General features: G+C 43.9%; 1 protein-coding gene across 1 annotated transcript in view; it reads right to left on the bottom strand.

Moving 5' to 3' along the window:
• The window catches only part of CRY2 (cryptochrome circadian regulator 2), a 35,039-nt gene that overhangs the window by 4,381 nt on the left and 13,338 nt on the right, over window positions 1–17,320 (bottom strand). The window contains exons 4-11 of the mRNA XM_077322292.1: window positions 11,393–11,577; window positions 9,477–9,565; window positions 8,466–8,606; window positions 6,108–6,419; window positions 5,534–5,685; window positions 5,191–5,393; window positions 1,902–1,991; window positions 1,299–1,438 (exon numbers count right to left, since the gene is read on the bottom strand). Of these exons, the coding sequence (XP_077178407.1) occupies window positions 1,299–1,438; window positions 1,902–1,991; window positions 5,191–5,393; window positions 5,534–5,685; window positions 6,108–6,419; window positions 8,466–8,606; window positions 9,477–9,565; window positions 11,393–11,577 (1,312 nt within the window). The remainder of the gene's footprint in view (window positions 1–1,298; window positions 1,439–1,901; window positions 1,992–5,190; window positions 5,394–5,533; window positions 5,686–6,107; window positions 6,420–8,465; window positions 8,607–9,476; window positions 9,566–11,392; window positions 11,578–17,320) is intronic.

Genomic DNA, 17,320 nt, shown 5'->3' with positions numbered 1-17,320 from the left:
AATCATAGAATCACAGAGTTGGAAGGGATCTCCAGGGTCATCTAGCCCAACCCCCTGCAGAATGCAGGAAATTAACAACTACCTATCTGCCCACAGTAACCGAAAATCCATGCCCAGATTATTCCTCCCCCCCAAGCCCCACCCCCACAGAATCCCTGGTCAGTCTGGCCTGGTGAAAATTCACCTTCTGACTCCAAAGTGTTGATCAGCAATTCCCTGGCTATGCAAGAAAGGGCCACAAAAGCCAAACTCGGACACAATTACTTCTGCCCACCCATTTACAATCTGCCTAAGTTCACAGAATCAATATTTCTGTCAGATGCGTATCTAGCCTCTGCTTAAAAACTTCCAAAGAGGGAGAACCCACCACCTCCTGAGGAAGCCTGTCCCACTAAGGAACCACTCTAACTGTCAGGAACTTCTTCCAGATGTTAAGCCGAATATTCTTTTGAATTAATTGCATCCCATTGGTTCTGGTCCAACCCTTTGTGGCAACAGAAAATAACTCTGCTCCATCCCCTATGTGACAGCCCTTCAAGTACTTGAAGATGGCTATCATATCAAAATCATACCAAATTTTTTTAGTGTGCTGAAACGCTTCTACTGAATCAATTAAGAAGATACTAGAAAAAGTTACATCACTCCCATTTTTATCCCACCCTTTCTCAGAGGAACTCAGGGCAGCATACATGGTCCTCTCTGGTTTCATTTTATCCTCACACATCCATCAGATAACAGTAATCAGAGGGAGTATTTTACAGCAGCGGCCCGCAACCTTTTCACAGTTGCGGACTGCAAGGAGGGGTGGGGGTAGAGGGCGGCCTGGGGTGCCGCACATGCGCGGTGTGTGTTTGCGCCCCCGGTGGGGGTGAAAACGTGCATGTGTCGCAGTTCTGCACACGCGTGAAACTGCTGCACATGCACGTTTGCACCCCAGCTGGCGCAAATGCGCATGCGCAGCAACTGCGCGCATGCACGTTTGCACCTGCTGGCGTGCTGGCAGCCATGCCACCATCTCCCCCCCTCCCGCAGCGAGAAGCTCACCGGGCCGCAAGTTAATCGGCTGCTTTGGCGGCCAATTTGCTTGCGGCCTGGTGAGCTTCTCACTGCGGGGGGGGGGGGGGGCGGAGAGAGGGAGGAGTGGCCAGCATACAAATATTTGCTTTTATACCTCTGAGCAAATCTGACAGTGCTATGAAGCAAAAGCTGTTACAGAAACACCCACCAAGCAAAAGAGATCTGCTGTTTGAGTGGACAATCAAATGGGTTCCAGTGACAAAAGTAAGCTAGTGACTCACATTCTCAAGTTCCTGTTGTGGATTATCTGAGGTCTGAAGAGCCGTTACCCTGGCTCGTTTGTACAGTTCTTCACTGCTTTCACCTGCAACCTCATGTTTCCGTTTTGGAGAAATATGACCCAAGTGGGACTGTCTTGGCACTGCAAAATGGCAGAGAATCATTAGAACATTCTTCTAACTCTAGGGATTTAAATGCTACTGTCTAGACATTCAAGTATTTGCAATAGTGGATAGACACTGGAATGCAATGCTCATATAGAACTATATCCAGACTCCTCTTTATGGTATTGTTTCAGACTTCAGAACTCACCCTTTCTCCTTCCACCCTGGGCATTCTTACTTAAAATATCCCATCAATGTCTGCCCAGACATGTACCAAAAGGCTTGGGTGCCAAAAGGCTTAGATAATGTTTCACTGATTAACTTATGAGCTTAATCTTACAGATCTTCTAGAAAGAGATTTCACTGGGTTTTTCAGAAAGTCTCAAGGAGATGAATTAAAGTTATATCTTGCTGCCTCTAAGCCCTTGTGTAACCAGCTTTTATATGGTCTTCAAGTGCCTGTTAAAAGAGTCATGTGATTTATGGACAGCTCCTACTCACTTGTATTAGTACTGCTTCCTTGCCCCACAGGAGGGTCTGTGGCTGGACTGTTGAGGTCTTCCATGCAGGAAGGGACAGAGGCCAATAAACCTATAAAAATAACAATGTCTATTAAAGAAAGGCTTCACTGACATACTACTACTGGGTATGTTAAGACCAAGGTATTGGTCTGTAGAACATTCCACCGCCTTTCTTCCACCTGAAATCAGAATAACTGACCCTTTAAATAGTCGTCTTAGTTTTTAAAAGATGAGAGCTGCAACTAATTTATATTTAATGGCTGAAAATGTTTATACAGCAGTTTCTAAATATAATCCCATAAACAATGAAACCAACATCAGATACAGACAACTGGCACAATTGCAGGTTAATTTCTAAAGGCCTTTTAAAATAATTCAGCCAAACATTTTTTCCCCTGAAAGGTTGTCAGACATCACATTTCCCTGTGCATCGCATCCCAAATAATTGGCGTCATCACTGAAAAAAGCCCAAATATGAGCTGAAACTATCCTAATCTTCCTCAGTAGTAGGACTGCAAACATTTCTTATTGTTGTGGGCATAGTACTCTGGGAGTCTCATACTGGGAGAGGCACTACAGCAAATCCATAGGTCCTAGGGTGTTAAGAACTTTACAGGTCAAGACAGCACTCTGAATCACATTCAGACCAAACCAGCCTTGATGTTTCAATGTTTCAGTAACGTGGATGAACTTACTAGCTCCTGCAAAAACCAGGCAGCTTCATTCTGTACTAACTGTAGTTGGAGCCACTGCCAAAAACAGCTCCACACAGCGTATGGCACAGTAATCTAGTCCTGAGGTTATGTTAGCATGACCAGTGCAGCTATACAAGCCTGAATTCAGGACATGATGTAGTTTTCTGCCTAGATGTTATGGAAAGAAACCTAACACCATCACTTCACTATCCACAGGGCTGGATACAGGAATATTTTAAGTAACTTATTTGCAGAATTTACAAAAAGGGCTACCAAGGCAACTAAAATTTTAAAACATTTATAAAACCACATTTTAAAACCACCCACCCCCCAATTTAAAAAGAGAGTTAAAATAAACACAAAACAAAACCACTGGATGGGAACTAAGGATCACTGAGAGAATATCAAACAAACAAAAACAATTTTCCCCTAGTCCCACCAGAAGGCAATTCAGATCCATATCCCCAGATATACCATCCAATGGTATTAAATGTACTTTTCTCAGAACACTGGCCTTTCCAACCAGCATTATCTTAATCTTGTCTTATCAATTGTAGCATGTTCTCTTTTAGTTACTTGATCTGAGCCCAAGTAATGCTCCAAAAGCATGATGATATCCAACACCACCACTTGGATAATTCTACTAAATGGCTGCTCATAGATAAGAAACATCACGGGGTAGAGGAGAAGCCACTGGGGCAGCCCACATGTCTACTCCCAGGGGACTAATTCCACATCTTGCCCTCACCACTCCCTGCATTCCCATGAAGAACAGGGATACAAACTATTTTAAGGCTGCCACTCCAATAGCCACCTAGTGTGTTAGGCAAAGTCAAAGGACTGTATGGGCCTACAGCATCAAATGCATATTATTTAGAAATGGTTACTTAATCCTGCAGCAGTAATAGCATAAGGGTTTTATTGTCAGAAAAGCAATAATGCATAAAGGAGAAGCTAATGTAGCAGAAAAGTTCAGCTTTGAAACTGTTCAACTACAGCTAGAACAGTGATACTAAGAAGCTGCTTATAGGGAGGGAACTAGCTCTCTTACTTTGCTGAGCCTAGACAACTTTTGCAGCAAACATCATATTCAGCATTCAAAGTCTAATTTCTGCCTTTCATCCTGAACTGGTTATATCTGAATGTCTATTATCTGCTTTAGCCCCCAAGCACTTAAATCCCAGTAAGACTGTTTGGGAGAGAAAAGTGTAAAAAGCCACAACATGGTCACTAGAGGTCAATTTTTTAATTATTAGTAAGTTGATTTAATAATTTAAAAATTTTAAATAATACTTTAAATTTCAATGAATTAACTGTTTTATGTGTTTTAACCCCGTTGTACACTGTCAACAGGCCCATTACGGGAGAGAGGCTAGATTTAATGGAAATGACCATTTTGTTTCTAACAACAATATTGCAGAGAAACAGAAAACATGTTATATTTTGGAATTTAGCCAATGGATAGCTAAATTTTATTTATTTATTTATTTGTGTATTTATTTATTTATTATATTTATATACCACCTTCCCCGGAGGCTCAGGGCGGTTTTAAATTTCCAAATGATAAGTACAATACTGCTGTAATGTGGAAAGAATGACAAGCTGCCTGGAAAGCACACAGCTGGCAAAGAGTGATAAAGGCCTGAACATTTTCAGAAATATCAGAATGTGGTCTACATAGTATAACAGGATATTTATTCACTTTTGGTAGCAAATTCTACCATTCTCTCTCATCTGTCTTTACAATAAAACAAAACCAGAGTCCAGTGGCACCTTTTAGACCAACAAAGATTTATTCAAGGTGTGAGCTTTCGAGTGCTCACGCCTTGAATAAATCTCTGTTAGTCTTAAAGGTGCCACTGGACTCTGATTTTGTTTTATTGTGACCTAATTTTACCACAAAATGTTGGAAAACCATATTGACTCGCATATAAGCTGAGGGTGGTATTTGGATAATGGCTTTTCCCCCTTCCCTTCCCGGCAGGATCTTTTTTCCCCTTTTCTTCCCACCCTCCTCCTCCTCCTCCCTCTTTCCCTTCCTCCTCCCTCTTTCCCTCTGACCCCTCTTGCCTTTTTACATCCAATCCTGTGCTCCTTCTGTTCCCTCCACTTTTCATTCCTTTCCTCCTTCTGATCACTGCTCTCCCTCTGAGACAGAGGCTTCAGAGCTTCCTGCTACATGTGCTAGCCTTGTGCTAGCCTCATTAAGGCAGTGAGGGGGAGGCGGAGACTGCTCTTCCCTCCCCTCCCACTGTCCCTCCCAGACTTGCTGCTTTGTTTCTGCTTCTGTTTTTCAGGCAAGTATACTTGTCTCCCACTCCCACCCTCCTTTCTGGCAGGTTTTTTAAAATACTCGCATATAAGCCGAGGGGGACTTTTTCAACTTAAAAAAGGGCTGAAAAACTTGGCTTATATGCAAGTATATTTACAGTATGATTTTCCTGTACCAGTGACAAGAAACAGACCCTGGCTCCTAACACAAAACCATTCTTATTTATAAAAAGGTAAACACTACTTTTGCTACGGAAACTAAACCGCTCAACTCCATGGCACAATGCAGCTGCCAGTACTCACAGAGGCCTCTGTAGCGTGACAGTTGCTGGTAAATCTGTTTCATGCGCTCAATGTTCAGTCGACTGGTTTCTGCATGATTCACCATAGGTTTAGGATAATCTATACCAATGATACATTTAGCTGCCTTCTGCACACACTCCGGGGCATTCCACGGCTCATAGATATAGCGTGAGGGAAAGCCTTTCAGCTTTGGCAGATATCGTCTGCAATACAAATTGAGATAGACATTACTGTTCACTCTTCAACATAAACAGAGCCTACATAGCATAAGACAATCAAATGCCCAAACTCCACAGAGGTTTCATCCTTGAAAAGTTCAGACAAAACTGGTCAATGTGCTCACCTGACAAAGTCACCACTAGGATCTGTACGACGTCCAAAGCCAACAGGGCAATAGCAGTGGAAGAACTGCTGGAAGAAAGCACTACAGGAAAGCCACATCCAGCTGCCTGAATTCACACTGAAATCTGCATCCAGCAGCAGCTCATCAAACACCTGTAACAAAACAGAATGAAAACCCGTGAGGAAAGGCTTCAAGGCAGATTTCAAAGGAAGTGTCATGTTGAATCACTGGTGCAAATGTTGATGAGCAGAGCAGGAACAGAAACTCACTGTCAACTTGATTACATTTAATTACTTGGGTCTTAGAGAGAAAAGATACAAATGTGCTAAACAGTCAACCACATCACAGGCTTCTGGAATAATGAAAGCCAAATGAGATTGTGATGCAGAGGTCAACATGCATTTATAAACATGCGCACCTGTTTAAATCTAAAGAGGGGCTGTGCATTTTTAAACCAACACAACTATTCAATGGAAGCTTTTTTTCTTATAAATGGTAATATGCAGCAGCGATGCATCTACAGAATCATTCTGAAACTTAGTTGCCAATGCACAGTTTCTGCCCCACAACTCACCTTCACTCCAGACTCCCAGCTGATCCACAGATCACCCCTGGTTAGAAAGCAAGCCACAGCATGCCGAGCTAGGTGATGAATCCACCCTTCCTGTCTCAGCTGTGTCATAATGGCATCAATCCAGGGAAATCCTGTCTTGCCTTCTGCCCATTTTGCCAAGGCTTCAGGATTCCTGTCCCATGGGATCTGGATGCAGATTGGGTTCCCTTCCATACGGTCAAATTTGGGATTGCTTGTTGCAGCTGTATAGAAAAATTCTCTCCATAGCAATTGACCATATAGTGATAGTGGAGGAGTACTATTCCGCTTCACCTAGAAAAGGTAGGAAGCAAAATGTGCATAAAACAGATAGATCTGGGATTTTGGGGTACCTGAACACAAACTCTAAAGGAGAGATGTGCAGCTGGAAATCTACTTGGAATTTTGCTGATCAAAAATCTATCCAAACCATATACATTCATAAATATAAGGAAACCTGTAGAGACCTGATACTTATGGGGTGTTACCGTGCCTCTCTTTGTTTCTTTCTGCCCCACCCATGTTGTTGCAGTGGCTGCCAAGGCTCCTAGTGATCACCACCTAACAATGCCACAGCTGGGGTCACTGAAATTTCCAGTAACCCCCCCCTCTCCAGGACCCACCTCCCTTTTTGCTGACTTGGTTGGGCGCATGAAGACTCCTGTATCCCTTCCTCAATTCCTTTGTTGATGGTTTAGCAGAGGGGCAGATTGCGCAGACAACTATCTTTTCTTTTGGAGGGATTAAAGGACCCCCCCCCCCCCCGATTTGTAAAAACTTTCAGATTTTTCTACAAACCTGGAGGTTTCAATTTTGCAGGAAAACTTGTTTTCTCTCTCTTGGTGGCTCTGTTCCATGGGTTTAAGTATCCAGAGACTTGGGCCATAGTTGACTATTAGAATATACAAGTGGGGGCTTGCAAGACTCATGGGGAGGAATCCCATTCTTCCCATCTGCTGCCACGCCTGGCACAGCTCCAGGCATTGGCAGCCATCTACAGGTTTTATATTTTACTAGAGGCAAAGCCTATTGCTTGTGAGAATTCAATGGGCACTAGTGGCAACCTCACCGGGGGGGGGGGGGGGGCAGAGGTCCTGGGCAGTGTGGACATCTTGCTTGCAGCTGCAGGGCTGGCAAGTGGCCCAATTCTTTCTCTTCTCCCTGGATTTGGGTGGGCAGGTATACAGGCTGTGCTCACCACTGCAGGGCGAGCAAGTGGGCCTGGTTCCCCCCCTCCACCCCCAGTCTCAGGCAGGTGGGAGGGCTGGGACAGAGCAGGTTGGCCTAGCCAGGAGAGACAGGTTGCCAAGGCCAATGCAGCACCGCAGAGTACAGTACCGCAGAGTACAGCTGGTCTCCTCCTCCTGCTCCCCCCCTCCTGGCTTGTCTGCTGCCGGCTTTTTTCCCTCCCAAGTGCCTAGAAGTGGCAGTAAGGAGGAGGAGGAGGAGGGTGGGAAAGATCTGTGATTGGCCCTCAGTGAGAGAGTGGCTGCTTCTATTGGAGGCATGCTCCCCCAGGGCCAATCAGGTAGGGTGTGTGTTGTCTGCACACCACCCAACAACTATTATGGCTAAATAAGAGATTTGAGGAGGCATTTCAACTCACCAATGTATGCATGTTTTCTGATTTTTCAGAAAACTTGGGAGGTTCCCCAGGTGTGCTTAACTATTTACTGTTAGTATGGGTCCAATGCACAGATTCAGATATCCATACAGGAGTCCACACTTAACTATCATGATATAAAATATTATGAGTCAAATTCAAATAGAAACATTTTTTAACATTCAGTAATGGCCAGAATCTTCCCTATCTGATAGTTTTCTGGCAAAATTTTCCCAAGTAGCAAAGGGCAGATATCAGCAGACATCAATCCAACTAGAACTGCTTGTCAATCTTCTAATCAAACAGGAATGCCCTGAGTGGCAGTTCTACTTTCTGTCAATCACTCTGCCTTTGATTTAGTTGGAGAATTAAAAGGTCTCTGAGACAGACTTGTCACACCGCTGAGACTGTGAAGAGCTGCTGCCAGTCACAGGGGGCAACACAGAACGCTCATCAGACTCATGCAGCTGGGTATGTCCACAACTTCTTATATGCTTACCCAGCACAGAGATAAAACGTCATCTTTCTATAACATGGGGTATCAATACAGCCATTGCTACAATGGAAAGTAAAGCACAACTCAAGGAAGAGTGCAGACAAAGGAGAATAGTAAAGGAAAAAATCGAAATGTTACAAACTATTGCAACAGTTGTCTTTACTAAAGATGCAAAGGGTGCTTATATTTTACTAAATGTACAAAATCATTTGGATTATTGGCCTAGATTTTGATTTCTCACCTTTTTGTACAATTCCCGGAGACGATAATAGAATAAGCGGCAAGATAAGCAGCCAAAACGAAGGTAGGGACTGAGCCCTGTGGGGCTTGCTAGCAACGAGTGGGCGTTCATTCGTGGCCTTTCATAATTTGCAACCCATGCCTAACAGGATTCAAGAAAAACAAGGACAATGGTTTAAAATCAATATGAAAAATAAAGTTTTGTAAAAGTTTATCAACAAGAGCTGCTTACTGCTACTTCAATATTCAACAACTGCAGAGAACTCTAGCAGCATTACAGCTTAAAAGGCATTGAGACACATGACACTAGTTCTCTGATTTAAAACATTTATATGCAACCTTTTCACCCAAATACCTCATCTTCTCACTAATTCATGAAACCTGCTTATCCACCTTGGATGACAGCAGACCTTGCCCAATCAACTACTATCACACAAGATAAAGGAAGTAGGTCAGGGAAGCCAGAATAGCAACATATTACATGGACAACAAACTATAAGGCATAGCCAAGTCTGGTCAAAACATCACAAAGAGACGACTCTCCCTCAATAATTTTATTCAGTAGCCTGGTCCCCCCCTTGCTCTCCTGCTATAATCTGGTGTCATATTAAAAACTGATTCAATCTTTTTCTCTTGCTTGGTTAGTTAGCATAGATAATTTTTATCATCCTGAACCAGATTGCTGGGAAGGTGGTATAAAATCAAATCAAATCAATCACATAAATAAAAATAAACAGTGCAAACAATACCAGTAAAGGAATAGGATGGAGTACATGGGGTAAGACACACTTATTAAAAACATTATGAAAGACAATTTGGGATTTAATGCTAATTTAAGGATAGAGCAATAAATAATGAAGATCTTTGGCTTGTGATATCTCCATGTAGAGAGATTTCTATTTTTAGAAAAACATTAATATATGCCCAACAAATTCAGGGTAGTTCAGCAGATAACAGTTTGAAAGCAAGTAGTATGGCAAAGGTGGTGCAGTGTGAAATAATATGGGGTTACCTTTCTTTCCAGATGCTTATCCAGACGAGTTAAGGCTTCAGTCTCTCCTCCTTGCCAAACAGCAGGGGCCAGACCATCAGTGGGAAAACCTGAGGGGTGAAGACAGGAGCTGTAGCTAACCTTAAACATTTCCAACATCAGACAACTACTTAACCCTAGCTCTAACGCAATACTGCTACATATTTACTAATTTTGCTCCTATTTAATTCAGGATGACTTCCTGTAACCAGAAGAGGGTGCTATTGAATAAGGACTTGTAGAAAGCAAATAGTAAAGCAGTAGTTTTGAAACCAAAAGGTCTTCATTTTTGTGCAATTAACTTATCAGCCTCAAAAACAAGTCCATGATGAATACACAGAAAGACCACAGTATAGTTTGGAGATTACTCAAGTAATAGAGTGTCATGGACCAGCTTATACGTGTACTTTTCTGTTCATGCTATAATTCATAATCGTACTTCTATCTGTTGAGAATGAATTAAATGGAATGATGGTTGGGCACAATGATGCAGTGGCAAAACCATAGGAGCACTAGAGCAGAATTAATGGGCAAAGCACTGATAGATGCCTATAGCAAAGCATTTCAAATTTCCTTTCATTTTGCTCTTAGTTTATGTCACTTGCTATGTCTGTAACCAAAACAGTGTCTAGTTCTATTTCTAGAGCAACATGAAGTCCCAAGAACAAAACTTTATAAATCGTGGCCCTGAAATGCATAGAACCTTAAATAAGAACAGCTTTATTTGTTAACACTACTTTCACTAAATTTAATTGTAAAGTGGATGGACTACATGCCAATAATTTATTTAAATATTTATATCCCACTTTCCTCCCCAAAGCAAGAGGTACCCAAAACATTTTACAATCTTTTTCCTCTTCCTAGATTTTATCCTAAAAATGATGCAGATCAGACTGCAAGAGAATAACTGGCCCAAGGTCACCTAGCACAGTGGTCCCCAACCTTTCTGAGGTTGGGGACCGGCAGGGCATTGGGGTGCGGCCCGCGGGGGCCATGCCCATGCATCGGCCGCGCCCGTGAGCCGCGCCCGCACATCGGCCCGCGCCCCGCGAGCTGTGCCCGCACATCGGGCTGCGCCCGCACGGGCGCGGCCCGGCCCCAATTCCCTCTCCCCGCCCTGCCGCAGTAAGAAGCTTCCCGGGCCGCAAGCTTGTGGCCTGGGAAGTTTTTTACTGCGGGGGGGGGGGGAGAGGGAGCCGCGGCCCGGCGCCATGGCCTTTGCGGCCCGGCACCGGGCCGCGGCCCGGCACCGGGCTGCGGCCCGCAGGTTGGGGACCACTGACCTAGCAAACTTCCAAGGCAGAATGGGAATTTGAACCTGGATCTTCTGGACTCTAGACCAACACTCTTAAACACTACACTATACTAAAAGTAGCACAAACGGGTTGCCAACAGATGGGGTAGATCGTCAGCGGTTTCCCCCAGTATGCAGAAAAATATGGCTTCGTAAATTGGCCAAAATCCAAATACTTTTTAAATTAAAATATTTTATATGGTTCTTAATCTATGCCCCCCCTAAATAAATCTGATTTGTAAAAAGGAGAAAGCAACGAATAGTAGGTCAAAAAGATTTTAAATACTCATGCTTTCAACACATTTCTAGTGATATAGTATTTAAAAATATTTTGGGGCAGAGTTTTTCATATGTAACTTTCTTTTGTCCACTAACCTGCAGCAGGCAATTATTTCTGCAAAAATGGCCGAATTGTGGCGTTAGGTTGAGTACAAAGAACACTTCCATTTGTGTTGTTAGGCTCCAAGATGTACTAATAACAGAATTGTTTTCTAAATCTATAGAAAAAGCCAAACCAGGTCAAGTAAGAGGAAAACTGCAGCCCATCTCAAAGTTACTACAAGCTCAAAACAAGTTGTAACTGCCCCAGAACACTGCAACATACCCAGCTCCTCCAGGGATGGAACCCCATATGTCTCATCATGATTTTCTTGGATCTCCGTCTTGCATTTTCCCATCTGACTACTTGTTATGGCAGCAACTGGCTTCCTGGGCAGTTCCATACGGCTAATGATGGCCTGGAAGCGCTTATATGTAAGAGGAGGTTTGTGTCCATTCAGCTCAATTATCCTGCAGAATAGGAAAATGCAGTTACAGATGTGTAGGGAAACTGCAGCTTCAATCATGAAGTCTCTTTCAGATCAAAGGAAGGGGGCAGATGAGGCAAGAAAAACACAAAACATTCATACATATTCTATTATTCCCCACCTCTGCCATTAAAAGACCAGAGTACCCAATCTGGCCCCTTCACATCTTTGTCCTACCATGTCTTAATGTATATATATTTTTAAAATCCTCCCTCAACAATATCAGCCCCTCAGAAAGAAACCTTACCATGAACCTCTTCTCACTTCTTCACTCTAGGGACAAAATCCCAAGGTGTAGCATGATCAGGACACCCTCCAAGAAGTAGTGCCAGGCCTCAGATCATACTAGTATTATATGTGTGTATAGGGTTACTGTGAGGAAATATCATTGTTCCTAGAACTTTGTGTTCCTTCTGTGGGATCAGTGAAATCCCTCTTCAACTGCAAAAAAAATCAGATTTCACATGTTTGTTTTATTTGCCATGCAAGAGTTCTACCTTCATTTAATTCATTAATCTAAATGCACAAACAGAACTTTAAGAATCGTTCTACAAGTTACACAGAATGAACTGGGTGATATGACATAATTCTGGACTGTTCTGCTTCAGTCTGCAGAGTATATGGTAGCGGTATCACTATCACATTTCTGAAGGCTTCCCCTACACACAAGGGGGTGGTCCCCAACCTTTTTATCACTGGGGACCGGCCAAAGCTTGACAATTTTACTGAGGCCCGGGGGGGGGGTAGTCTACTAAAGGACCCGTCATTGGATGGCACCGGAGTGGCGGGATTAACTGTTGGCCACTACGGCTCCTCTGATTGGGCAAACAGATTAGAAGGTTGAGGGAGCAAGCTGGCCTCTGTTTCTTTTTGCTGTGGTTGCTGAAGGCAAGGAACCTTGTTGCCACGGAGTTGTGTGGGCTGCCCTGGGACTAAGGTGCTACTGGACGCGAGATGAGGGAGTCCTAGTTAGAGCAGGAATGGAGAAGGGTAGCTTTGTGACCTGGACTTCTGCAAAGTTGGGTCGACATTGGTGGGCTGAAGCACCTTACTTCTTAGACAGAGCCACGGCCCGGTACCGACTGATCTACGGACCGCCACTGGTCCCCGGACCGGGGGTTGGGGATCACTAGGTTATGATAAAGCTTTATGCCTGATGTGCTAGCTTTCAATATGCAGGGAGTTTTTAATGTGGGAGAGCCTTCAAAAGGTGTGAAGATCACCACCTGCTGTCTCAAATGGTATAACCCCTAATGGTATAACCCCAAATTGTACAATGGCTCCAAGCTTTCTTCTTGTAAAATCTTACTGTTCTGAGTAAAATCTTACAATCATATAGGGCTGCAAAACTACCATTTCATTTCTTCTGAGAAAAAAAGCAGAACAAAGAAAGGAAGATATGGACTACACATGGAGCCCAATTTGCCCCAAATTTCCAAGACTGGGATTCCTCTTGATGATTAACAGATGCTCAGAAAGTAATTCTTTAACTAGTGGTATAGTTGCCAGGATGAATGCAATTCTATTTAGTCTCACTCCACCTGCACTCTGGCCAAGCAATGTTGATCACATTCGTGAATGGGATTACAACTACAGTTAAGAAGGATCAAAGGCAAGGTACTGCACAACTCAAGTAATTTCCTATGCAGTTAAGCCATTTGGTGAGTGTTCCCAGTAGCAATCATGCTCAGATATAACCTGTGGATAATCCATAGATGCCCCTGCAGGATGTAAGTCCAGCTAATGGGGAAGCATTACATTTGCCAGAGTAACAGAATGGTTACTGAACCTTACATATCATTTTCACAGGGTATGCTTACATATATTCGGCATATATTCTAGACAAGGCATCCATTGTACTGATGCACATTTTACACTGCAAGTTTTTGGCTTTTAACCCTCCTCTATATTGAAGTTGTTAACATCAACTACAAAGAAACAGAGGCTGAGAGTCTTTCATAAAACCAGGAGTAGAAGAGTTAAAGAGGAAATCTGAGCTGAGTCGCTGGCTTATATAAAACTGCAGCAGCCAAATCAGTTTCCTGCTCAATGTGCACTGCAGCAGTTGCAGCTCCAATAGCCACACCCTTTCAGTCAACTACTTATGCAAAGGGTTGGGGCTTTTAGGCTAGTGTTTCAGCCACAGCCATGTGCCAGTCCCCCCCCCCCCACAGGCTCCACGTGTAAAGGGGAGGAACTCCACGCCACCCAGGCTTCCATCTGTTGTATTCACATGCAGCGCTCTGTGAGCCAGCTTCCCAACAATAAAAAGCTACTACAAAGCAAAAGATAGCTCCTTGCTTCACAGCTTTTCAGCCCCCTGAATCCAAGTAACAAATAAACATTTCTCTGATATTATGAAGAAGGGCAGGACTGGGCACCCTTGAGAAAGAGAACATTTTCCCTGCAAAAGGAAACCTATGAACACTGTGAAGATTTGAAAATGCAGTCCTTTTAATACTATTTCCTCCCAGCTCAGTCACCTTTAATTTAATTGATTTATATATTTCAATTTGTTACCCGCCGGTCTTGACCAAGGCCAGTTTGTTGTGGCTTACAATTTAACATCAAAATACAAATTACAGTTTAACATCCGAATACATTAGGTTACCATACTGTAAAAGCATAAAACCTCATAGCTAAAACACAATACTGTACAATATAGTAGCAGAGATTTAATCCTTAGTCATTCTCATTCCCAGCTCCACAACCTCCTCAGCAATAAACCCTGTGTTTCAAGTGAGTGGACGGGATATGTGCAATGTCTAAGATGTCCAGACATCAAGAGAAGGTGGGACCAATAAGATCTTCTGCCCCTAGTCTTGACCAAATGCCTGGTGGAAGAGCTCCGCCTTGCAGGTCCTGCAGAACTGTGATAGCTCTTGCAGGCCCTCAGCTCACCTGGGAGCTCATTCCACCAGGTAGGAGCCAGAACCAAAAAGGCCCTGGCCCTGGTCAAGGCCAGGCGAACGTCACGTAGGCCAGGGATCACAAGTTCATTAGTACCTGCAGTGAAGAGCTCTGCAGGGGGCACCGAGAGATAAGTGGTCCCTCAGATTTGTTGGGCCCAGACCACCAGGAGATCTTAAGAAAGCCCCTCAATTTAGTATTCCCTTCTCCATCTCCATCTAAAATTTCTCATCCATTTTTTCACATTGCTAATGAGGGCAAGTGTATCACTGTCATAAGAATGCCAGTACCAATGCCAGTTCCCCTGGAGAAAATGGAGGTTCTGGAGCGTGGATTCTATGGCACTGTAAACCACTGACCTGTCCCCAAATCTCCAGAAGCTTCCCAACCTGGATCGGGCAATCCTACCCTTCCATTACAGCTACTGGCCTGAGAGGAATTGGCAATAAAAAGACTGAGGAGAACCAGCTACCAAACTGTTAAATGTTACAAAACAGTGCTAATTTTCAGCTGGTCACATGCCCAGAACATATGAGTGAAATACCACAAAGTATCTTATTTTATTTTTCAATTTGTATACCACCTCTTTCAGACTAGCCGTCTTTGGCCAGTGTACAACAAGATCTAACATTGATTACAAGAACAGTAAATTATTACTATAAGATTGAAAATTAGCAATTGTCAGGGGGAGTTCATGGATGAGTGATGAGATTTTATCCGCAAAATAGCTCACAAAAGCCTCACGGCTGATCTTCAATTGGCTACTATTTGTGCACCCTTCCTGCAGGGTGAAGAAGGTCCAAATTACCCTAAATGACAGAGCCGGGTGTGAGTTTGCAGATGCAATGGAAGTGGCATAGAATTCATGCTCATAAGCCTCCTATAAGATATTTTAGAGGCTTTGTCATGAATCTGGCTCCCACCTTGGTCTAGTCATCTCAGCTCCTGCTTCCTGTCAGCCTGTGGAGGCTGGTGATGCGGCAGAGGTGGAGGAAGAGGTTTCTGACCAATTGTGCTGTTTTAAGATGCACACTGTTCAGCCTGGGAAGACATGCTTCCTGGTGTTACCCTTCCCTTCCCAACCAAAGGACCTCTGTTGTTGAGGGGTTAGGTTTCATGGGAAAACCTTCTGTTACCACCTTCAGGCATCTGGCCAGGGAATCAGGAGGATTATCAGGCTGACCACCTATCAGGAGGTAGAGCTGGGTGTCATCGGCACATCGGGGACAGCAACAGCCATAGGTTTGGACCAACTGGGCAAGAGGATGCATGAAGATGAATAGTGTTGGGGAGAGGCTCGCTCCCTGTGGGACTCCACATTTGAGTTCACAGTGCGATTGGTTCTCCCCAATTCCTACTGTTTGTCCTCAGCCTTGGAGGAAGGAGGACAGCCATGTTAAGACTGACCCCTGGATACCCATTTCGGCAAGCAAGGAGCCCATGGTCAACAATATCAAATGCTGCTGTTAGATCTAGTAGTATTAGCAACGCTGATCTGCCTCAGTCCAGTTGGCAGCAGTCTTCCGTCAGAGTAACCAGTGCTATTTCCACCCTATGGCCAGGTTAGAAGCTGGACTGGAAGGGGTCAAGGACTGAAGCTTCTTCTAAGTATGCTATTAACGGGTCCACAGTCATTTGCTCTGCCACCTTCCCCAGGAATGCTAGGTGTGAGATGGGGCAGTAGCTGACAAGGTTCTGCAGGTCCAGTGACGATTTCTTAAATAGTTGACCCAGGGCGACTGTCTTGCCTTCTTGCACCCGGGTCTCCATCAGGCGAGCCAGGTCCATGTCTTGCCCTGCAAGAAAATCCTGCAGGGTTGTGATCTTATTATTTATGGACCAGTTGTTGCACAACATCAATGTCAAGGAGATGGTATACTTCCTTACCCTTCAGCAGAATTTATATCTGTAATGATTCCTTGTCATAGCTTGATTACTGCAGTTTTCTAGCCAGTTCCCTATTCACCTAATCATTTGAAAATCCAGTGTACAGTCCTCCAGTTTATCCATCAGAACATCATGGAGAACCCTGTCAAAAGCTTTACTGAAATCCAGGTAAGCAACATCCACCGAGTTTCCATGATCTAATAAGCCCATCACTCAGTCAAAGAAAGAAACCAGGTTAGTGTGACAGGACCTGATGGAGACAAATCTGCGCTGACGTCCCCGGATCAACATTTTGTTATTCAGATGAGTGCAAATCATCCCCTTTACAATCTGCTCCTTCCCTGCAATTGAGGTCAGACTCACTGGCCTGTAATTTCCCAGGGCATTTCTCCTCCCCTTTTTAAAGACTAGGGTAACATATGCTCTCCTCCAGTCTTCTGGCATCTCTCCAGTCCTCCAAGAGGTCCTAAATATGATTGAAAAGGGTTCTGCAAGCTCTTCAGGAAGTTTGATCACTTTCGAGTGCATACCATGTGCCCCAGGGGATTTGAACTCATCCAGTGTAGTCACATGCCTCTCGACAACCTCTCTGTCCATGTCAACTGGACACCCAGACACTATACCCTGCCTACTACCATCCCTAGATCTGTCCATATTCTTCTGGGAAAACACAGAGGCAAAATAGGTACTGAGCCTTTCTGCTTTCTTTCTGTCAGAGTCTCTCCATATTCACCCAGCAGCAAGCCTATTGTCTAGTTTACTTTATGCTTGCTCCTCATGTACTTGAAAAAGCTTTTATTGTTATAGTAGGTTTCCCTGGCCAGTTTCAGCTCACTCTCTGCTTTGGCCTCTCTGATGGCTGACCTATAGTGCCTAGTAACCTGCAGGTAATCTTCTTTAGAGGTCTGTCCTTCCCACCATTTCTTGAA

This window comes from Paroedura picta, chromosome 2, assembly GCF_049243985.1.
Source record: "Paroedura picta isolate Pp20150507F chromosome 2, Ppicta_v3.0, whole genome shotgun sequence".
Taxonomy (NCBI): domain Eukaryota; kingdom Metazoa; phylum Chordata; class Lepidosauria; order Squamata; family Gekkonidae; genus Paroedura; species Paroedura picta.
The sequence above is the reverse complement of the archived record's forward strand: the minus strand, read 5'-3'. Positions and strand labels throughout refer to the sequence as shown.